Source organism: Erythrolamprus reginae, chromosome 1, assembly GCF_031021105.1.
Source record: "Erythrolamprus reginae isolate rEryReg1 chromosome 1, rEryReg1.hap1, whole genome shotgun sequence".
Lineage (NCBI taxonomy): Eukaryota > Metazoa > Chordata > Lepidosauria > Squamata > Dipsadidae > Erythrolamprus > Erythrolamprus reginae.
Genome location: NC_091950.1, coordinates 221,789,663 through 221,814,428, shown reverse-complemented (window position 1 = coordinate 221,814,428; position 24,766 = coordinate 221,789,663). Strand labels below are relative to the sequence as shown.

The 24,766-nt window shown below is 46.1% G+C and overlaps 1 protein-coding gene across 1 annotated transcript in view; it reads left to right on the top strand.

The window, feature by feature from the left end:
• Positions 1–24,766, top strand: part of TRPM8 (transient receptor potential cation channel subfamily M member 8) — a 507,003-nt gene that overhangs the window by 149,682 nt on the left and 332,555 nt on the right. Inside the window, exon 9 of the mRNA XM_070758570.1 lies at positions 22,024–22,126. Coding sequence (XP_070614671.1) covers positions 22,024–22,126 — 103 coding nt within the window. The remainder of the gene's footprint in view (positions 1–22,023; positions 22,127–24,766) is intronic.

Genomic DNA, 24,766 nt, shown 5'->3' with positions numbered 1-24,766 from the left:
CCATTTTTATAAGTTACCAGTAGCCACTGCATTTTCTAACCTCGGCTTATACTCGGGTCAATACGTTTTCCCAGTTTTTGTGGCAAAAATTGGTGCCTCGGCTTATACTCGGGTCGGCTTATACTCGAGTATATACGGTAATTTAATTCATTTGTGCCTCTGTAGGGATTTGAGGCTGATCACTCTTTACCTCCAGATTCTGCCACTTCTTTTTTTGCATTTGAAATATGATAGCAATAGCTTTAGACTTATATACTGTATCAGTGTTTTATAGCCCTCTCTAACTGGATTACAGAATTACAGCTGGCAGTAATAGACCTGTGAGTGCAAATCCATTTCGGCCAGTGGAATGGCTTTCCATGTCATTCTACTTGCTGCCCAACCCTGGGTGTATCAAGGTACACCCATAACGGCTCATGTGGATGTGTTCTGGTCTATTTGCAGTCTCCGAACACTCTTCAATGGCGCATTGCAATAATCAAGATGGGAGGTGATGAGGGCCTGAGTGATTATGCGCAAAGCCTCTTGGTCTAAATAGGGCTGCAACTGGTATACCAGGCAAACCTGGGCAAAGGTCCCCTTGGCCACAGCCGAGAGATGGTAATCGAGGCTCAGCTGTGGATCCAGTTGGACACCCAACTTGTGGACCTTGTCTGAGGGGGTCAGAGTCCCCCACCTGAACAATGGATAGACAGATGGAGCAGTCCTTTGGAGGGAATGCCCACAGCCACTCGGCCTTGTCTGGGTTGAGCTTGAGCCTGTTGGCTCCCATCCAGACCCTTACAGCTTCCAAACACCGGCACATCACATCAACTGCTTCACTGAATTGGCATGAGGTGGAGATGTATAATTGAGTATCATCAGCCTACTGATGATACCTCACCCTATGCCATTGAATGATCTCACCCAGCGGTTTCATGTAAGTATTAAATAGTAGGGGGGAGAGAACCGACCCCTGGGGCACTCCACAAATAGGGGCCGAGGGGTAGACCTCTGCCCCCCCCCCCACTAATACCAACTGTGAATGACCAGAGAGGTAGGAGGAGAACCACCATAAAAAGGTGCCTCCTGCTCCCAATCCTCCAGCCGCTGCAAAAGGATACCCTGGTCAATGTTATTGAAGGCCACTGAGAGGTCAAGAAGCACCAGGATAGAGAAATAACTCCTATCCTGGGCCTGCCAGAGACCATCCATCAATGTGACCAAAGCAGTTTCTGTGCTGTGACCATGAAACCAGACTGAAAAGGGTCTAGATAATCGGCTTCATTCAAGGACTGTTGGAGCTGGAGTGCCACCACCTTCTCAACAACCTTACCCAAAAAGAGCAGATTGGAGACTGGCCTAAAGTTCTTCAACTCACTGAATACAGATATGGTTTCTTGAGGAGGGGTTGCATAACTGCTTCATTCAGCAGCTGCGGGAAGGACCCCTCACTCAAGGAAGCATTAATCAATACTTCGATCCAGCTGTGTGTCACCTCCCGGCTAGCCGAAACCAGCCAGGAGGGGCACGGGTGCAGTAAACAGGTGGAGGAACTCACAGCTCCCATGGCGTGGTCCACTTCATCAGGAGTTACCGGATCAAACTCATCCCAAATAACAGGACTAAGACCTGACCCTGTCACCTCGATCTGAATTGTCCAATTGGAGTCCACATCGTTCTGAATCCGAGCGACTATGTTTATAAAATATATGCATATTGTTGCTTATTTGTCTTTTAGGAAGAAATCCATTTTGATCAATATGAATAAATTCATTTAGGTATCTTTTAAGTCTATTTGCCATTGTAGATACAATATCTTGTCATCCACATTTAATAATGATATTGGTCTATAATTTTTTCACTTTCTGGATATCGTTCCTTCTTTTGGTATCAAAGATATATAATCCTCTGTCCAACTATTTGGAATTTTAGCTTCTAACATTACTTCATTAAATAGATCCAGCATTAATAATACAATAATAATTTATAAACTTCAACTGGTAGTCCATCTGGTCCAAATTTTTCTTTCTTAATAGCTTCCAAACAATTCCATCATCGTTATTCTACCATTAAGTGCTTCTCTAAGTGTTTCTGAAATTTTAAGTAAATTTGCCTTTTCTTTGTACTGACATATCTTCTTATCATCAATTGTCTCTTGTTTATATAAGTTTTAATAATATCTCCATACTATCTATTTCTTTTCCTCTTCCTTATATTGTAATTCTCCTTTTTCAACCTCTGTTTATCTATTTTTCTCTTTATTTTTCTCATTTGTAGGCCAACCATCTTCCTGGCTCATTCACATGTTCAAAGAAATTTTGTCTTGCTACTTTAATATTCTTTGCTACTTCTTCATTTTCCATTAAATTTAATTTATGTTTGGTTAAATCCAACATTTCTTGAGTTTTTAAATCCAAGAGATAATTGCAACTGTCTTTCCAAGTTTCTATGTTTTGTTTCAAAGTCTCTTTTATATATATTATTTTATCTATTCCTCTTGCTCATATAGGTTATCACCAAACAGCTAAAATTTTCCTTTAGAGATATCCCAAAGTATTTGTAATGTTATATCCTCCTTTCTGTTTTCTTGAAAAAAGAACTCCATTTCTTTATGTTGTGGTTGGCTCTAGGCCAGCTCCTGTAGCTGGGGATTTTGATGTGGATCTGTGGGAGTTCTCTGTTTATAGAAGACCTGTCTGGTTGCCAACTGCCTCGGATAGTGAGGATGAAGCACTAGCAGAAGGAGGCAGTGTGGTGGGGAAGAGTCAGGGGAATGGGTGCAGCCATCCCACCAGCTAGTCCCTCAGCTAAGGAGTCCTCAGACTCAGAAGGGGAAGATATCATGGACAACCCTATCTTGAATCCCCGTATACGCAGGATTCTGGGATGAAGGGAACAGTTGTGCAGGTGCCAAAATAGATAATGGAGTGCAGCTATTCAGGGGTTAATTACACTGCAGAGAGTCCGATAAATACAGGAGAGTGGGAGTGTTTGGCGTGGGCATTTATTGTTGGCGTATTTGGAAGAAGATTGAGCAGCGTGGGGCTGCTTTTAGTTTTTGGAACTTCTGTGAAGTCTTACCCACCTAAGCCAGGAAATGCTGTGATGAATTGGCGTGTGAGACTCTGGATTTATAGCTCCATAAATTACTCTCTGTTTTGGCAAACACCTTGGCGTCAAATGAATTGTGGGGGTGAGTAACTATCACCTCTTGGGATTACTGAATAGTAATTGAGTTTCTTTGTGTTTTAAAGCCTCTGAATATAAAAGTAATTGCCTGACTTTCCTTGCTGTGTGTTTGAAAATCCTTCTGAACTCATGGGGGGCTAATTGCCATTAGCCAGGCAGAACAGAATAAACACCCACCTATCAAACACACACCGGCCAAGTTTCGTGGTTTGCTACTGTTTTGCTGTGTTTGTTTTGATTGCTGCTGTTAAAAACATGGAGGAGATTCAGGCCATGTTTGCTGTCTTTTGTCAGGAGATTCAAACTGTGGCAGACCTCCAGGTCCAGGTGGGCCAATTGGCTCAGGAAGTCCAGCCAGCCCCACTGGTCCAGCAGGTTGTTCCAGCCCCACAGCCTTTGCCATGTCGGAAGTGTTTTGTGGCCATGCCAGAGAAGTTTGGGGAGACCGCTGCCAGTTTTCTGCTTTTCTCAGTCAGGTGCAGCTGTTAATTAATGCCTAGTCTATGGACTTTAGCCTGAACGCAGAGAAGGTGACTTTCCTCTGCAGTTTGCTTGCCAGCCCAGCTGCGGCATGGGTGTCATCCCTGCTGGACCTCAATGATCCGCTGCTGCAGGATTACGCTGCTTTTTGCAACTGGCTGTGGCGGCAGTATGTGGACCCAGTGTGGGAGCAGATGACCACGCGTGCACTGAAACAGCTGAGGCAAGGCTCATGCCTGCTGGCCGGGTATATGAGTGATTTTTGGGGCCTCAGTGCTCAAATTCAGTGGAATGAGACAGCGTTGCTGGAAACCTTTCAGGATGGCTTGCCTGAGGCCATGTTGGATGAGTTAATTCATGAGGCCATTGCTCACACCTATGGAGCAGCATTGTTTGGATATTGAAGCCAGGCTGCTGGCCTGAGAGGCTCGGCGGACTGAGCAGCCCTTCCCCTGTGCTTCTGGCACTGCGCCTGCACCTGCTCCGTGTCAGGGGGTGCCGGCTGTGCCCGTCCAGTGTCCGATTTCTGCGCCCCGATGTTTTGAGCCTGCCCTAGCTCCACATCTGGCGGATTGCCCAGTTCCCGAGCCTCGTGAGTGTTCTGCCTGACTGGGCTCAGGCAATGAGTAATAGTCCAAGGAAAATAAATCAAACACACACGTGCTCTGCTAATCAGCAAACTTGCATTAAATAAACCAAAAAGGGTTACTCAAAACAGTTCTTAGTGTCCGAAAACAATGATAGTTGAAGGCTTACTTCAGCCGCATACAAAAATACAGGGAAAAACAAACAAAGACAACCTGGAATGAGCAAAGACGTTTCAGGAGTCCTTTTGAATCTTTGAAGCAAACAGCAAGTCCCAGAGTTTTCACCTCCCACTTGTCTGAAAAAGCTGGGTTGAAAACTCCAACGGCATGGAACAGAAACTTCAGAGGAGGAACCACAAAATAACACAGATAAACAGCCACAGTTTGCCTTGGGCCTCTGTTCCCTTTTATCCCTTTAGCCCTCATTAAGGGAACCACACCCAGCCCTCAGTATAAGAACCACACCCAGCCCAGGTGCTACTATGATGATTTGTAATACTCCTTCAGTCGATCCCTTCTCTGCATAGCTCTTTGGCTACGCAGATCAATATATTGATCTGCAGAAGAATCCAGGGACGAAAGACTGTCTGAGGGACTGCATGCCAAATCCCCTGGGCTGTCTGGTGAATCCTGCGTACCAGTGGCCTCGTCCTCCTGGCTGTCTGCCATGTCTTCCTGGCTGTTTGCCACATTTTCCTGACTGTCAGCCAGGCTTTCACATTCACTTTGTGCCGCGTCTCTCCCATCTGTGGGAGCAATGGCTGGCCCAGGCCCAAACACAACAGTGAGGAACCTATGGACTTGAGCTCTGCCAGATCCCATGTGTCCACAACGGAAATGGCTTGGCAGCACATGGGTTTCTACTGTAGGGGGCCAGCCATTTTGCTAGTTCCTGTCCTCGCAAGCAGTGGAGAATGGCAGCTGCTGCCATCCCGACTTCCCCAGTGCCGGGTCCTGATCCTGCACCACCTGTGACCAAAGCTCCTGCCTCACCAGTGCCAGCTCCCATGTCTGTTTCAACTTTGTCAAAGCCACTGTCTGGAAATGAGGGGAGCCCGGCCTGGTGGCAATGCTAGGTCAGGCTGGTATTCAGCCCTCTCCAGACTCTCTGGCTAATGACCCCGACTCGTACTGACATTTAACCCTTGATGTTCAGCTCCTGGTAGACTGACATTCCCATTACCTCACAGCCCACGCCCTCATGGGTTTGGGGGACATCAGAAACCTTTTGGACAAGGCCTTTGCTCAGCATCATTTCCTGTCATTGTGCCCCGTTAACCTCCCTCTCATGGTCGAGACCATCAATGGGCGAGTCTTGATTTCTGGGCCCATCCGTTTCCAGACCCAGCCAGTGTGTCTGGGCATCGGGACTCATGAGGAGGCCCTCCAGTCCTATGTCACCCGAGGCCTCCATTTCCCTGTGGTCCTGGGATTGTGGTGTGGTCCCAGAACTTTGTGTCGTTCCCGAGTCTGCAGTGTGTGGACCATCACCGTCATGTCTGTGCCGCTCAGGGTCCCGGGTCCACCGAGGTCTCTTTGCCAGCTTGCCTTGCGGAGTTTGCTGATGTCTTTAATGAGAAAGAGGTGGATCGGCTGCCACCTCACTGGCCGTACAACTGTGCCATTAACCTCCTCCCCAATGCCAAGCTTCCCGCCAGTTGGTTATATTCCATGTCCAAGTCTGAGCTCATGGCCCTCAAAGACTTCATTGATAAGAACCTAGTCAAAGGGTTCATCAGGCCCTTGACCTCGCCCCTTTCTGCACCCGTTCTGTTCATAAAGAAAAAGACTGGGGATCTGAGACTGTGTTGTGATTACCAACGGCTCAATGCTATCACCCTGCACAACCAGTACCCGTTGCTGTTGATCCTGGAACTAAGGGAGCATCTGCGATCCGCCAAGATCTTCACCAAGATGAATTTGCGGAGCACGTACAACTTGATGTGGATCCGATCGGGGGACGAGTGGAAAACGGCGTTCAGAACCCAGTACGGGCATTTCAAGTACGCGGTCATGCCCTTCAGCCTCAACAACTCCCCAGCGGTCTTCCAGCATCTGATGTCTTTCAAGATATGTTGGACCACTTTGTCGTTATTTACCTCGACGACATCTTGATTTGCCCCCCCTCACAGTCCAGTCACCTGCAGCATTTACGCCATGTCTTGCAGCGGTTGGGCGAGCAAAAGCTCTATGCCAAACTGAAGAAGTGCCAATTTTTTCAAACAACCAGCAAGTTCCTGGGGCACATCATTTCTCCAGAGGGCTTTGCCATGGACCCGGGTAAGGTGTCAGTTCTGAAAACCTGGCAACCCCTCCGGTGAATGAAGGACTTTTGGGATTTGCGAGTTATTATCGCACATTTATTCCAGGCTTTGCCACTCTGACCACGCCCCTCACCCAGCTTCTGCAGAAAAAAGTGCCGTTCCAGTGTGGTGAGGCCAAGCAGCAGGCGTGTGAGGGCCTCAAGGATGCCTTCATGAAGAACCTCTCTTGCAGCACCCAGACCCACGTCGGCTGTTCGTAGTAGAAACTGACACTTCTGATGTCGCCATTTGGGCTGTGCTCCTCCAGGCGCATCCAGATGGTGGTACCCTGCTCCTGTGCGCCTACTACTCCCGTAAACTCATGCCCTCTGACAGGAACTGCACCATTTGGGAAAAGGAGTTGTTGGCCATCAAGTCTGCCTTTGAGACTTGTAGGCACCATCTCAAAGGAGCCCGGCACCAAGTAGAAGTTCGGACAGATCACCGAAACCTGGAGTTCCTGCAAACTGCCCGAAAGTTGAACCAATGGCAAATCTGATGGTCGTTTTTCTTTGCACAGTTCAACTTTTGGATCCGATATATGCCAAGTTACTAGAATCCTCGAGCAGACACCCTGTCTTGAAAACCGGAATTCTTTCACCCCAAGGAACTGGCCCCATTGCAAGCTATTTTGCCCACGGAATCCCTGGCTGCCACACACAAACCCATAGATTTGTGCCAGTGCATTCAGGAGGTGCAGCAAGGGGATGGTTTTGTTGCCCAGTGGGTGCGGGAGATCAGTCCTGACTCTCCATGGACATTTTGGGATGGTGTTCTCCGGTACTGAGGGCAGCTATATGTCCCAGCAGGCCTGCTTCGTGGCCTGATCATGTCCCAGTTCCATGACAATCCTGCCGCTGGTCACTTTGGACTATTCAATATTTTTGAGCTGGTGTCGCAGACATTTTGGTGGCCTCAGCTTTGCAACAATGTGCAATTGTATGTAAACACCTGCATGCATTGCCACCAGGCCAAGTCTGCCACAAGAACCCCGCCAGGTCTCCTGCAGCCTTTGCCGATGCCTGAGAGGCCTTGGGGGGCTGCTTCCATGGACTGCCCTCTTCTTCGGGATTCACCATGATGATGGTGATGGTAGACATCTTGACAAAAATAGCGTACTTCACCCCCGGTTGACAAGTGCCCACGATTCAAGTCACCACCCAGCACATTTTCTGGCTCCGTGGCCTTCCGGACAGGGTGGTGTCCGACAGAGGGACCCAGTTCACAGCGCTGTTCTGGAAGGAACTCATGTCGACCTTGCAGGTGCAGGTGCAGATCTGCCTGGAGTTCATGCAGCACCCCAGACTGATGTTGGCATGGAGATGTCATTGGCTTTCTCGAGCAGTATCTGAGGTGCTTTGTGTCAGACCGGCAGTCCGAATGGTCACGGTACCTCTCAGAGTTCGCATTTAATAATTCTCAGCACACATTGACGCAGACTACCCCCTTTCATGCCAATTACAGATACCATCCTCATTTCTTCCCATTGACACTTTTGGATTCCCCAGTCCCAGCCGTGGAAGAGTTCCTGTCTGAGCTACAGCTGGTGCACAAGATAGTCAAGAGATACCTCAACAAAACCAAGGTGAACTATAAGAGGTATGCCGACTGCTCTCGTTGTGATGTCCCCCCGTTGGCTGTTGGAGACCAGGTGTGACTTTCCACGAAATACATCCTGTCTGAGTCACTGCGTCAGAAGTTGGATCCACAGTTCATGGGTCCTTTCCCTGTCAAGCATGTCATCAACCCTGTGGCCTACTGTTTGACCCTGCCTAACTACCTGCGGATTTACCCGGTGTTCCATTGTTCCCTTTTGGTTCCTGTTAGTCCTATTTGCTCACTTCCTCCTGGTGTACCAGCCCTGCCTTGTGCTTGTGACCATTTGCCTGATGCCCCGATTCTCGCCATCCGGTATTCACGATGGGTGGAGGATTGTTTTCCAGTACTTGGTGCATTGGACTAAGGGGGTGGAGGCCCCCTTGGTGGATGCTCTGGATCTTATTCATGCTTTCCATCTCCAGTTCCCGAACAAGCCCCGTCTTCTGTGCAGGGTCTGGGGGAGGGGCCTTCCGGGTGGTGGTGGTGTTGTGATTGGCTCTAGGCTGGGGATTTTGATGTGGATCTGTGGGAGTCTGGTTGCCAACTGCCTCGGACAGTGAGGATGAAGCACTAGCAGAAGTCTAAGTATATTATGTCCACTGCATTTCTCTGGTCAATTGATTTGGTCACAGTGTTGAAAAATGAAATGAGGTTGGTTTGGCATGATTTGTTTCTGACAAATCTATGTTGGCTGGTGGTTATTACGTTGTTCAATTCAAGATGGTGGCAGATCTGTTTCTTGATTATCTTTTCCAATATTTTCCCGGGAATAGACGTTAGGCTGATCGGTCTATAGTTTCCTGGGTCTGTTTTTTGGCCTTTTTTGTAAATAGGGACCACGTTGGCTCGTTTCCAATCATCTGGCAGGTCTCCTGTTGTCCAGGATTTTTGAAAGATGTGGTACAGAGGTTCAGTGATGACATCGACTAGCTCCTTTAGGACTCTGGGGTGCAGGCCATCTGGTCCTGGTGATTTGTACTCATTCAGTTCCAATAGGTGGTGTCTTACTGTATTTCTATTAAAGTAGTGTTTTGTTCCAATTTTGATTTCGGCAGCTGTGATACAAACTCGTTGTTTTGTTGTTTCTTTGTGCGTGAAAACAGATGCAAAAAAGGTGTTGAGCAGTTCTGCTTTCTCTTTATTTATTTATTTATTTATTTATTTATTTATTTATTTATTTATTTATTTATTTATTTATTTATTTATTTATTTATTTATTTATTTAGATTTGTATGCCGCCCCTCTCCGCAGACTCGGGGCGGCTCACAGCATAACATAACAGTTTGTAACAAATCCAAATATAATTTAAAACATTTAAAAGAACCCCATTTTGTTAACAAGCATACACTCAAACATCCCATACATAAAATGTGCATGCCCGGGGGAGGTGTTTCAGTTCCCCCATGCCTGACGACAGAGGTGGGTTTTAAGAAGTTTACGGAAGGCAGGGAGAGTAGGGGCAGTTCTAATCTCTGGGGGGAGTTGGTTCCAGAGAGTCGGGGCCGCCACAGAGAAGGCTCTTCCCCTGGGGCCCGCCAACCGACATTGTTTAGTTGACGGGACCCGGAGAAGGCCCACTCTGTGGGACCTAATTGGTCGCTGGGATTCGTGCGGTAGAAGGCGGTCTCGGAGATATTCTGGTCCAGTGCCATGAAGGGCTTTAAAGGTCATGACCAACACTTTGAATTGTGACCGGAAATTGATCGGCAGCCAATGCAAGCTGCGGAGTGATGTTGAAACATGGGCATACCTAGGTAGGCCCATGACTGCTCTCGCAGCTGCATTCTGCACGATCTGAAGTTTCCGAACACTTTTCAAAGGTAGCCCCATGTAGAGAGCATTACAGTAGTCGAACCTCGAGGTGATGAGGGCATGAGTGACTGTGAGCAATGAGTCCCGGTCCAGATAGGGCCGCAACTGGTGCACCAGGCGAACCTGGGCAAATGCCCCCCTCGCCACAGCTGAGAGATGTTTTTCTAATGTGAGCTGTGGATCGAGGAGGACGCCCAAGTTGCGGACCCTCTCTGAGGGGGTCAAGGATTCCCCCCCCCCAGGGTAATGGACGGACAGATGGAATTGTCCTTGGGAGGCAAAACCCACAGCCACTCCGTCTTATCCGGGTTGAGTTTGAGTCTGTTGACACCCATCCAGGCCCCAACAGCCTCCAGACACCGGCACATCACTTCCACTGCTTCATTGACTGGACATGGGGTGGAGATGTAAATCTGGGTATCATCAGCGTACTGATGATACCTCACCCCATGCCCTTGGATGATCTCACCCAGCGGTTTCATGTAGATATTAAATAGCAGGGGGGAGAGGACCGACCCCTGAGGCACCCCACAAGGGAGAAACCTCGGAGTCGACCTCTGACCCCCCACTAACACCGACTGTGACCGACCGGAGAGGTAGGAGGAGAACCACTGGAGAACAGTGCCTCCCACCCCCAACCCCTCCAGCCGGTGCAGACCAAAGCAGTTTCCGTGCTGTAACCGGGCCTGAAACCCGACTGCTGGGGACCTAGATAATCAGCTTCTTCCAAGGACCGTTGGAGCTGGAGTGCCACCACCTTCTCGACAACCTTCCCCATAAAGGGAAGGTTGGAGACTGGACGATAGTTGTTAAGTACGGCTGGGTCCAGGGAAGGCTTCTTGAGGAGGGGGCGCACGAGTGCTTCTTTATAGAGTGATGGAAAAACTCCCCTCCCCAAGGAAGCATTGGTAATCTCCTGGACCCAGCTCCGTGTCACCTCCCTGCTGGCCAAGATCAGCCAGGAGGGACACGGATCCAGTAAGCAGGTGGCGGAATTCACAGCTCCAATGGCCTTGTCCACTTCATCAGGTGTCACCAGATCAAACTCTTCCCAGACAGGTGGACAAGTACATGCCCCAGTCACCTCGACTGACTCGTTGTCAGTCAACTCTGTTTTCCAATTGGAGTCGAGGTCAGCCCAGATCTGGGCGATTTTATCAGCGAAAAACGTGTTAAAATCCTCGGCACTGCTCTGCAAGGACTCCCCAACTCCCCCCTGGTTAAGAAGGGAGCGGGTCACCCTAAACAGAGCGGCCGGGCGGGATTCCGCTGATGCAATCAAGGCGGCATGGTACGCGCATCTTGCCGCCTTGAGCGCCACTTTGTAAGTCTTAATAAAAGCTCTTACAAGTGTTCGATCAGATTCGGACTTACTCTTCCTCCATCGCTTCTCTAGACGTCTCTTTTGGCGTTTCAACTCCCGGAGCTCCTCGTTGAACCATGGAGCTCTACGGGGTCTAGCGCCACGGAGAGGTCGCAAAGGCGCAATCCGGTCAAGAGCCTCCGCTGCAGCCTTGTTCCAGGCCTCCGCAAGAGACTCCGCCGAACTGTGGACGAGTGCCTCTGGAATAACCCCAAGCGCCGTCTGAAAGCCCTCTGGGTCCATCAGGCGTCTGGGGCGGAACATCTTAATTGGTTCTGCCTCCCTGCGGGGAAGGATTGGAGCCAGGAAGTCAAGCCGTAGTAGGAAATGGTCTGACCATGACAAAGGCAACACTTCTAAGCCCCTTAGTCTCAGACCATTACTCAATTGCTCGGAAAGGAATACCATGTCAGGTGCGTGCCCTCCCTCGTGAGTCGGACCCTGTACTACTTGAGTCAGGTCCATGGCTGTCATGGTGGCCATGAACTCCTGTGCCAACCCAGAGGTTTCGCCGAGCGACGGCAGGTTGAAGTCCCCCAGAACAATAAGTCCGGGGAACTCCACCGCCAGCCCAGCTACCTCCTCGAGCAGCACAGGCAGGGCTTTTGACACGCAGCTGGGAGGCAGGTACGTGAGAAACAAGCCCACCTGAACCCCTAAGTCCAACTTCACAAGGAGGGACTCGCAACCCGCAATCTCCGGAGCAACGAGCCCACGCAGGCCAAGGCTCTCCCTGGCTACAATAGCCACTCCTCCCCCCCTTCCCTGGGGTCAAGGTTGATGCCATATCTGAAACCCAGCTGGGCAGATTTCCGAGAGAGGAACTCCTCCCTCCGGGCCCAGCCAGGTTTCAGTTACACATGCCAGGTCGGCCTCCTCATCCAGGATTAAATCCCGGATGAGGAGAGCTTTATTTACCACCGACCTGGCATTGAGCAGCAGCAACCTGAGCCCAGGGCCAGAGTTACACTCATCACCAGTGCCCTGGGTTGAGCTCACGGAGCCGGAACAAGAAATAGTTATTAAACAGCGATCCCTCGTTCCCCTGGAACGGCTAACTCCGTGGCTCCCGCCATATCTACCTCTCCCCAGCAACACCGGGATATTCCGACCCTCTGCCACCCCAGAGATCGATGCCCCCTTCCCTCCCGCCTCTCCAGCGTCAGGTGGGCCAAATAAATCATTCATACTATTCCCATTTATCCCATAACCCCACCCACTCCAATCATCCCACTCATACCAATCACTCCTCCCATACACATTGTTGCACCCACCCCAGTTATACATCAATTTAACCCCCCCAGTTGATTTAAAATAGATTAATTAGACTAATAAGTTAATATAAAAGTATAAAAAATATATTAAAAATTAGAAATATCAATATTAAAACACCATTAAAGCTAAATATAAAAATAAAGAATGTAGAAAATACTAATATAGGTAAAAATGAATAATTCAGTTCATTTAGGAAATCCGGTCCACAGCAGCTAATAAAAAGTGCTAAGTTTTCAAAAGTGCTAAAGTTTTCAAAGTGCCAGTTTCCCAAGATGCCAAGTTTTTTTCCAAGTGGCGAGTTCTCAGAAGTGTCAAATTTCTCAAAGTGCCAAGTGCCAAGTTCTCAGGGGCAGAGATTATTCAAGTCAAGGTCATTCAGTATCTCTCTTCCCCCCCAAAAAAATAGGGAGGGGGGGGTGTCCATGTCTGTATGACTCTCCCACCACCAGGCCTTGATCTACCAGCCCTCTCTTGGTCTCCTTTCAGTCTCCTCTCTCCTATCGCAATGGTCGGTCCTCCATCTGCCAGGTCTCCTCCAACGCCGAGCGCACCCACCACACAGCTGCTCGGCGTCCCGGGTCTGCCTGGCTGGTCGCATTTCCCTCCAGAGCGTTCTCTTCTGACACAGACCAACTCCTTCAGCTCACCCGACTCACCGGCTTGTTGGCTTACAGAACTCGCCCCAAACTCCTTCATTTGTCCCGCCAGCCTCAGTCTCGGCGTGGAGCGTTACCGGAGTGGGAGAGGAACTCAGGAAGAGGACTCGGAGGCGAGGCAGTTCGCTCGCTCCACAGCGGCCGCCATTTCCGAGCCCCAGCTGATCGGGGCTCTCAGCTCTCCCACAGCAAAAACAGGGAGAGGACACCACACAGGAACCGGACACCACAATGAAGAACCTTCAACCTTCAGCCCACCGAGTATACAGTACACGCCGGCTCACAGAACATGCACGCTGGCGGCCGCCATCTTCCGAGCCCCAGCTGATCGGGGCTCCCAGCTCTCAGCTCTCCCACGGAAAAACCAAGGAGAGGACGCCGCACAGGAACCGGACACCAAGACAAGGAACTTTCGGCTCACCGAACATGCACACTGGCCTTCAAATTAGTTCAGAAATTACCTATATTATTGGTGTTATCACCGTAGTCCAGCGGAGCAGTGGCATCCCTCCTTCCTTCCCGCTGCTCCACCGGAACCGGATCTTGTGGTTTGGCCTTTGGCTCCTCTGCAGAAGAACCGTTACTTCTGTGCCGTCTCCTCTTTCTAGTGGACAGACTGCTTCCTTGATTTTTTTCCCGGTGTTTATGTGTTGGAAGAAACTTTTTTTATTGTCTTGGACCTTTTTTGCTAGGCTTAGTTCATACTGGGCTTTTGCTGTCCTGATTTTTTCTTTGCAGATTCTGGCCATTTGTTGGTATTCTTGCCTTGGTTATGTGCCCTTCTTTCCATTTTTTGTATTTGTCTTTTTTTTTTCATTCAGTTTGTTTGTTAGGTCCTTGTGTAGCCAAGCTGGTTTCCTTTTGGATTTTGGGTGTTTCTTTTTCATCGGGATAGCATTGTTTTGGGCTTTTGTGATCATGGTTTTTAAGATTTCCCAAGCTTCTTGTGTGGTTTTGCCTTTTAGGACTGTTGTCCAAGGGATCACTCTCAAGTTTTCTCTTAGTTTATTGAAGTATGCTTTTTTAAAATCTGGGATTTTGGTGTTGTTGGGTCTAGTTGATTGTGTTGATATTATATTGAATTTGAGAATGTTGTGGTCACTTTTACGCAGCACTCCATCTGTTTCGACCCCAGTGATCACTTCTTCTCTGTTTGTGAGAATTAGATCCAGTGTGGCTGCCCCTCTAGTTCCTTCCTCTACTTTTTGGACTACAAAGTTGTCTGCTAGGCATGTCAGAAATTTGTTTGATTTTTTGCTTGGTGTGGAATTATTTTTCCAATTTATGTCCGGGTAGTTAAAGTCTCCCTCTCTTATTACTGTGTTGTTTTTCTTGCATATGTGTGTCAGTTAGTTGTTGAAAAGGCTGTCCATTGTTTCTGTTTGGTTTGGTGGTCTGTAGTACACACCAATTGTTGTGTTGCACTTTTTTCTTCTTTGATGTTGACCCATAAGCTTTATAGAAGGTTTTCTTCTTTTATAGTTTGTATCTCAGTGACATTGTAGTGGTCTTTTATGTACAGTGCAACTCCATCTGCATTTAAAAGACAAGACTAACATTTTTTTCCTCGGGTGTTGAAAGTGCATGAATGTGCCCACACCCATAGTGCAATTCCCCCCCATGCACCCCACTCCCTGTGCATGCATGTATGATCTGATCCATGCTTCCCTGCTCCCCCTGTGCATGTGCGTGTGACCTTTGCCACTGCACTCCCTCCCCCATGCACACATGACCTCTATGCACCACATTTTGGGCCTAACAGGCCTCCCTGAAGCCTCTGGAGGCAGGAAACGGCCCATTTCTGGACCTTCAGTAGGCCTGGTAGGCCCAATTTCAACCCTCCCCATGTCACGCTGTGATTGACAGCCTCCAAAGACATTGAGAAACATCCAGTAGTTAGATAGTTAACTCTGTTTATTAATGTAGCTCCTCCTTTGTGATGTAACCTGTTTGCTCACATCCTCCTCCTTGTAGGAAGAAGAAGATCTCTAGTTTTAGAGAATCTCCATTATGCATTATCTTCATTAGCAATGTAGATGTGCCATTTTATGTCTCTTCAGACAATCTTTATTTTTCTACTTTTTCTAATAAAAGTTTAGTTCATTCGAACATGCTCTGTCTGTACTTTAATAACCATCACCTCCGGAAGGTCCTGGCTCAGTCCCAGCGGGCTGAGCACCTTGCAAAGGTAAGGACCCTCTAGATCCAACATGGTAAGCAGAGAGACGGTTACTATTAAAGAAACAGACGCTTACTCTCCGTAAGCTTCACTGGCTGTTCTCCAGATGCCAGTCAAACGGAAGAAAAATCCACTCACGCAATCCTACATCGATTCAATCTCCAGCCAGCAGCTTGCTGAGCTAAAAGAAATTATCCATGCTACGGATACGAAAAGGGAGTGCATCATGTCTTTGCAACGTGAGACGGAACTTTCCGACGCCGGCGAATCTCAACAAATCGTAAGTCACTCTTATCTAATTGATGATCAAATTGGGATTCGGGAGGAAGAAAGTAAATCTGCCCAAGGGTGCCCCTCAGGCAGTATTTCAAATCAGCCTAGTGACGAAGAAGCAGAGGAAGAAACTTTAACTCCTTTTCCATCTCAAGAATTTCAATCATCAGCTTTGCCTGCAAAGGCTTCTGCCAAGACAAAGCATCTCGATGATTTGATTTCTCTCACTTCTGCTAGAATAAAGGGGACACCCCTGAATCTGGAGAAAATTGAGGGAATCATTGAAAAACATGAGAGAGAAATTCATCAGTTAGAGTCATTCTGTCTTCACTTTGATAATTTACCTACTATGAAAAATAATGCGCAGAGAGAAATTTACTTCAGTTACTTAGAAAAAGCTAATGAAGCAAGAACTGAATTAAGATCTTTGAAGAAACTCCAACTTAAATTAATTACAGAAAAGATGGAGTCTGTGTCCTTGGAAGAAGCCACGTATGCCCAGTCTCAGAAAGCAGATAGTGTAGGAATGTACTCCTCCTATCCAGCCGAAGACACACATGCGCAAAAAGGACACGCTTCGGTGATCACTCACTTCTACCCTGCCACCTTATCTAACATAGAGGCCCTTCCAGAGGGAGAAGGGAGGGCAAGATTGCCCACAGAAAAAAAAATGGAACATTTGCCTTTTGCAGCCGGGAGTAGCGGGGGGGGGGTTAATTTACCCACTGCAGCAAGTTACGCAACAGCGGCCACTAGTGGATGGCACGCTCAAAAAGCAGAACTTTCTCCTGAAACCAATGTGTATCATGTGAAGTCTAATGTATCTAGAGCTTCTCTCGCCGCACAGATGCAAAGGGATCCAATCCCTCAAATTCCAGGTACTTCTGCGTCACCACAGAGGCCTCCAGTCCTTACTCCACAGATGCAAGTACAACTTCCTCAGATGGCTCAACCACCAGGTTTGCCAGCAGGGGTTGGGGCTCAACTCCAACCGCTGCAAGCAGTTCAGACAACTGCATCTACAAGGCAAACCATTACCTCTTCTGCATTGAAAGGTGAGTTCGTGCTGGTGCCCAATGGACACAACTACAGGAAGTGGCTTCACAGGATTAATTTGCACCTACTGGCTCACGACATAGATGGGATTGCTCACAATCCCCCAGTAAGGCGCTGGACTGAAGAAGAAAGAGAAGCTGACATAAAAGCCAAGCTACTCATTCTTATGAGCATGGACTCACAATTGTCAATGAGGTACACTCATGACATCACTTCTGCTGAGCTGTTAGAGTCACTTGATGGCATGTTTAGGCCAGTATCAGATGAAGGCAACTACATCCTGATATCCAAGTTTACCAATACTAAACTTCCAACTGGGAGTGAACTTGCTCCACACTTATCTAAGATGCTAACCATGCATAAAGATTTAGAGGAGAGAGGATATCACTATGACAATAATCAAGTCAATGCTGCTATCATAACTTCCCTTGGTCCTGAATGGAGGGAAGTCATTTACAAGTTCAGTATACTTCCATTGGCCCAAAAGACCACACAGAGACTCTGTAACATGCTAACTGAAGAAGAAGAGTTGCTGTGCACTAGCCTTAGGCCTATGTCAGCAACATTCAAACCTAAGTTGGCAAAGAGCGGTCAACAGAAAACCAGTTCTCCAAAGTACCCACGCCAGAAACAACCTAAGAAGGATGACACTCACAAGTCTGCTGATTTGCAAAGTGTCCATTCTGGCACATCTGACCCTCCACCATACCCAACTCAACCAAAGGGGGCACAGAAGAAAGGATCCCGAGGAAAGAGTTCTGGGACTGCAAAGACAACTCCCAAAGACTCCAAAGATGAGAAAGCTACTTACGTTAGTACCATCTTCCTCAACACTGTTCCTGAGAAGAGTCCACTCTACGACATACGTGAGTTATGGACCCTAGACAGCGGAGCAGCGGTGCACATCGTGTACCGGAAGGAATCCTTCACTGAGCTACACCAGACAGATGTCAAGGAATTGATTGGATTTGGGGATCTACACTCCAAGGTGGAAGGAAAAAAGAAAAGTCTTCGTCAAAGAACTGGACTCCCTTATCTCAAATGTTTTCTATGTTCCAACTGCCAAGAACAACATTTTTAGTGGTTATTGCCTGAGAGAAGAATTAAAGGTTGTAATAAACTTTGAACTCACAGACACTAACATCATCAAGGATGGCAAACTTCTTGCTACTGCCATTCCCATTAAAGGTGTTTTTTATTTAAAACCTAAACCTCCAATGAAAGGTGGTGTAAGTATAAGCGTTCCAATGGGCGAAAGCACAGGTCCAGAGAGAAAACCTGGTGCAACTACTAATTCAGAGGCTTCTAAAGCCAATGAAATCCCTGAGGTTCCTAATACTGTTACAAATGTTAAACATATATTAACAAACAAATCTTTTCATTCCAGGTGTGTCCACAGATGGCCTCGTCGCTTGGGGCATGCTTCTTACCCCGTCTTAGCAAAGATGTCTGAATATGTTGATGGTTTTAAAATTGATGGGACTTGCCAAGTTTACTTAGACTGCAAAATTTGTAACTCAGCCAAGTCCAAAAATTCACCCATACCTAAGGTTGCTGTCCGATTGTGTTCACGCATTTTTGAATTGGTCCACACCAACATTGTCGGTCCATTTCGGCCTACTGTTGGTAAACGTAAGTATTTCTTAACTGTAGTTGACAGTTACTCACAATTTGGCTATGTTTTTCTTTTAAAACAAAAATCAGAGGCGTTTGAGGTCTTTAAAGACTTTGCTGCAGAGATACTCACCCAACACGACGTCTGGATCAAGCGAATTCAAAGTGACCGTGGAGGCGAATTCATGTCGCAACAGTTCCAAGGATGGATGGCCAGGAATGGAATCCGCCAGCAGACCTCAGCACCTGCGACTCCCCAACACAACGGTATTTGTGAATGGAGGAACGGGATCTTGCAGACGATGTTTCGTTGTCTCCTTGAGGATGCAGGCTTGGACTTTTCATACTGGGGCGAAGCAGTAAGGTATGCTAATTACATTGTTAACAGAACATGGAGTAGCGTCATACAAGACACTCCTTATCACTTGCTTCATGCCAAGAAGCCTGATGTTCAAAACATCTACATTTTTGGTTGTTATGCCACTGTTAACATTCCACTTGAACAAAGAAGGAAAGGAGGTCCTGTGTCAGAAAGAATGAGATTCATCGGCTTTGATGAAGTCTCCAAGTACCACAAATTTGCTGACTCTCATCACAGAGTTTATATTTCTAATTCAGCCAAATTTGAGGAAGACACAAATTGGTCCAGTATACATAGTAATGATACTTCAGTTTATTTTCCTAAGGAAGGTGTGGCGATACCTGATGCCCAGGGAGCTGTGCCAGATATTCCGAATGTTCCAGACGATGAACAGCCTTCGACAGTCGCAGAGGAAATCCCTGGCGATGAACTTGAAGGCGGAGATGATGATGAAGGATGGACCAGCGTTCCAAGACGTTCAAAGAGAACCACTAAAGGAACTCCTCCAAAGAGATTTGCACAGCAAGTATCTGAATCTCCTTTTCTTTTCATGTGCAATAATCTTACACTTCCACCTGATCATTTTCACCAGATCAAACTTTTGCCTGAATCTGAACAAGAAAAATGGTATGAGGCTATGGAACGCGAACTGGACTGCCTAAAGAAACTTAAGGTGTTCCAACAGGTGGAGCCTCCCAACAAGAAGAAAGTCATTGGCACACGCTGGGTGTATAAGCTCAAACAGAAACCTAATGAAGGAAAACTGTATAAAGCTAGACTTGTAGCTCAAGGATTCTCTCAAGTTTATCCGGATGACTACACTGACACATATTCACCCACAGTCAAAAATGAGAGTGTCAAGATTGCCCTAATCACTGCTATTGCTTTGGACTTAGAGGTTTTTCAGTTTGATGTAGAGACTGCCTATTTGAACGCTGATCTGAATGAAGAGATCTACGTCAAGGGTGCTCCCGGGTTCCAGGACCGAGAAGGTGAAGTCTGGTCTCTGAGCAAGTCTTTATATGGCCTCAAACAGAGTGCCCTTATGTGGTACAAGTTGTTATCCCAAAAGCTAAATTCAATGGGCTTTATTAAGTCCATCCCTGATGAATGCGTGTTCACAAAAGGGCAAGGTAAGACTTATGAAATTGTTCTTGTTTATGTTGATGATATTGTTTACATAGGTCCAAATGAAAGCACCAGTAAAACTTTTGCTAAGGGTCTTGAGAAACATTTCACCTTAAAAAGCCTATGGCATATTAATGATTATCTAGGTGTTCAGTTTGAGAAAACTGAGAAGGGGTTCTCTCTTTCACAAGAAAGTAAGGTTGACCAGCTCTTGCAGAATTGTAATATGTCTGATGCGAAAACTTGTCGTTCTCCTATGCAGACTGATTTTTATAGGTTAACCCGAGAAGAGTATCCTGCTTTTGACAACAAAACACTGTACCGGTCAGTGATTGGATCGCTATTGTACATCAGCAGTTGGACAAGACCTGACATTTCGCTGAGTGTGAATCTACTGTCCAGATACGTTGGCAACGCAACCACATTTCACTGGTCTTGCATAAAGAGACTGTTGAGATACATGAAGCTCACAAAGGACAAGAAGTTGTACCTCGAGCCGAATCATGTTGAGTACCCTGAAGTGATTTGTTATGCAGATGCTGACTGGGCAAGTGACACAGAAACACGAAAAAGTACTTCTGGTTATGTACTGTTTTTAAATGGTTGTCCTTTCTTTTGGAAAGTTAGGCAGCAGAAGTTTATTTCTTGCTCTTCAACTGAGTCTGAATATGCATGTGTTTCTGATTGCTGTAATGAGTTAACCTCTCTTTTTAATCTCATTGATAGTATTTGGGAAAGTCCAAAGAAACCAATTGTTATTATGGAGGATAACATTTCAGTCACATATATTGCTGAAGCTGAATTTGTTGGAGCTCGTTCACGGCACATTGACATCCGGTATCAAAATACCAGAGAGAAGGTGAAAGAAGGATTTGTAAAACTTCAGAATGTACCTACTACTGAGCAGATCGCTGACTTGCTGAATAAGCCGTTGCCAGTTGATCGACATGAATACCTCACCAACAAGATGTGCCTTAAGTGAACTGATGCCTTGATGTCCTGATGTCCCTTATGTCTCTGATGACTGACAAAGAAGGGGTGTCACGCTGTGATTGACAGCCTCCAAAGACATTGAGAAACATCCAGTAGTTAGATAGTTAACTCTGTTTATTAATGTAGCTCCTCCTTTGTGATGTAACCTGTTTGCTCACATCTTCCTCCTTGTAGGAAGAAGATCTCTAGTTTTAGAGAATCTCCATTATGCATTATCTTCATTAGCAATGTAGATGTGCCATTTTATATCTCTTCAGACAATCTTTATTTTTCTACTTTTTCTAATAAAAGTTTAGTTCATTCGAACATGCTCTGTCTGTACTTTAATAACCATCACCTCCGGAAGGTCCTGGCTCAGTCCCAGCGGGCTGAGCACCTTGCAAAGGTAAGGACCCTCTAGATCCAACACCCCAGGCTCCAGTGACTTTCCAGGAGTCTGGGGAAGGTGAAAACAGCCTCTCTCAGCCCTCCAGAGGTCCTCCAGTGGCCTCTGCACAAGCCCTGACATCCAACATAGGGTATGTGGAGACTCCTGGGAGAGGAGGGGTGATTTGGGTGTGGCTAGCTGAAAATCAACTAGCATGTGTGCATAAATGTGCAGTGGAAGTGACATAGGGCAATGGCTCACAGGCCCAAAGAAATGGCTCCACATGCCACCTGTGGCATGCGTGCCATAGTTTCACCATCGCAGGCATGGGGCAATTCAGGAATAGATATAAAGTCCTGCCCTGTGGCCACTTTAAAAGGGATGAAACTGGTAGTACTGTGCACTGAATTGTTGTAAGCAATCTCAGCAAAAGAAAGGAGGTTTACCCAATTGTTTTGTTGGTAATTAATCTAACACCTGAAATACTGTTTTAGGCCCCATTTGCATGTTCAACAGTCACTTCCAGATGATGCGAGGAGCTGAACCCACGGGTGGTCCACCAAAGTTTTTAAAACACTTTTGGATAAAATTGCATGGATATCAATATTCATTACCCAAACTAGGTAACATTCAACACACTGAAACAACCAAGTTCAAAGAGCACCAGGACCACCCTCATTGTATCTATTATGTATGAACCTATATGCTGTATCTTTTTAAGTGTCAGGAAATGTTTAAGTAAAATAAAAGTTTATTGATTTAGAAAGATTTGGGGGACAGATGAAATCTTGATTTACCTTTTTTAGATCAAAGAAATACTTGAAAATCCTCATCTGCTAACTATCATCAAAACTGAAGATGCTGGAGATGAAATTGTAAGCAATGCCATTTCATATGCTCTTTTTAAAGGTAGGTTGTCATTCTTATTTTCTCATTCATTCAATTTAATATGCTACTCATTTCTACAATTTCCCCCTGCCCCCAGGACTAGATGATTGTTTGACTCTGGATGGGGTAGTACGTTCTGCACATCAAAGTAAGCTGATGTGCAGCCAGAGTTAGAGGGAAGGTTCGCACATGCTCACCTGGTACACCAATTATGCCTTTTCTTGGATTGGGAGGTCTTGCTCAAGGTCACCCATGCTTTGGACTTCTCCTGTTTGGATTACTGCAGTGCACTTTATATGGGGCTGCCCTTGAAGACAATCTAGAAAATTTAGCTGGTCTAGAATGCAGCAGCGTGCATAGTAACAGGGCCCTAGATTTGCCCAAGTGTATCTTGTGCCCACTGCACAAGATATACTACCTTCCAGTTTCTTTCCAGGTACAATTCAAGGTGCTGATAATCACCTTTAAAGCTCTATATGGAATAGGATTAGGTTACCTGTAGGACTGTCTTTCCCTAAAGTTATGTACACATCCTACCATATCAGATATGGAAATGGACAATTAACTGTGGCAACATTATTGTCCTCACTTCACCCTGGGCACCCCATTATTTGTTTGTTTGTTTATTCTATTTCTATACAGTCATTCTCCCAAGACATATAGGTTGCAGACCTATCATGGGTGTTCATTCTTGGTTGGCCCTCTGTCAGCACCCCATCCTACACTGGGCCCCCAAACTTCCCCCTGTTGCATGGCCACTGGCAATTCACCCAGAGACACTTATCTCCGCCTGATTTATAACTCAGAACACTAACTGCTGCCAATCCATGTACTGCTGGATGGGCCTCTGTCTTCCCATTGGACTTCCCATTTAACAACTAAATACATTCATTTTCTCTATTTGTTTCCCCTTCTCTCTCTCTTTTGTTTCCTTGCAAGACTAACATTACTATCGGGGGGGGGGGGTATGTACGTTCTGCCATCTTCAGCTTCAAACCTCATCGGTATCCTGCCATCAATAACTGGAAGGGTAGTGTGAGGAAACAAATGAGCAATAACATATATTAGGATAGAGAACTTCCAGTTGATGTCATGGTGCTGTCAGATGTGAGGAATAAAGCTCTGTGAACCTGCACCAAATTCCTTCATTGGAGAGCCCATAAGGACACCCTGTAGGGGTAACAAAGAGTGGAGGGGTGCCCTACCAAAGAGCAACAGCTCTTCTGGTTGACCCAGGGCTAATTCCCTTTCATCCAGAGGAGAGGCAGCCATTAGGACTGTTGTGCAGTCAAAGACATAAAGAACGTGCTGGAGCGGTGTGGATGAATAGCGACAGGAACTGGATGAGGTCATTTCTTTTACTTAGAACATACCCTAAAGAAAATAACTCCTGGAGAACTTCCGGGTGGAGCCCGATCGCGCCGGAGGAGCGGTGGCTGAGCTTTGGCACTGCAACCTTCCTTTCCACCCTGCAGGATGCCATTTTGCGTTGTGCCGATATCCGGAGGGGTCGGCCCAGGACAGGGGGTCTCCTGGATCCCCTGGGACGGATCGCCGCGGCCCCGGTGGTTAGCTGCAGGAATGGAGAGCTGTGCCCAGGCGGCTGCCTGGACACAGCCATAGCGATCGCCGATAGCGGAAGTCAAAAATAGAACAGAAGTCTACGAGGAGCAGATCAGCAGATAAAGGAGATTGACAGCACCACATGGAACTCTTTTGGTATTCAAACAAGTTTGTAAAAAAGAAGATATTAACCTGAAGGCGAACATAAACAAAAGAAGAAAACTGTAAGTGATATCCATACATGGAAAAGAAGATCAGCCGGAACTACTTGCCTTTGTTAAAATTAAGTATAACTTTCTCTTTTTTTAACATTAAGATTATAGTGTGGTGTGTTTACTTCTTTTTTTCTTTGCTACATTTTTTTATATATAGATTTTTTCTTCTTCTTAAATAAAAATTAAAGACTGACTTGGTAATTACTTGAGTGGATGAAGTAAAATATATTAATGAATTGAATACATGAACCTATGAACTGAACTGAATTGAAACTACGTTATTTGGAATGAATTTTGGGTTGCTTATTTTATTTTTCTATTTTTAAAACTTTTGGCATTATTTTCATTTTCTCTCTTTTTCAATTTTTCCTTTGTTCGGACTTGTTGGGACTATTTTTTGCATGATATTAGAAGCGTAAGGATATTTTTTGTATTTTTTCTTTTTCTCTTTCGTTTTACAAAATAAAGAGACCTGGATTATTTTATAACCATTTGAACTTGGAGATTACACTGGACACTGGTTTTGGATCTTTTTTTATATATATATTTGTATTAGAGCATAACTTAAATTTGGTTCACTTGGACTTATTAGAACTTTTTGGACTCCTGTTTTAGATTTTTAGATTTTTTTTCCTTTTTTTAAAGTTAAAGTGTGATTATTATAATTATTTTTTGATTAATTTCTTTTTTGCTATCTTTTTATATTTTTTGAATATTAAAAATAACTTTTTAAAAAATAAATCCTCTCCTTTTCCCTTAAATAAATCTGTAACAGGTTTTCTCCTCTTCTTTCTTTTCTTTTTTTCCTTCTCCTTTATCTATTCTCCCCTTTTTAATTTTTATATAAAAATTTTCTATTAGAACTATTTTATATACTATATTA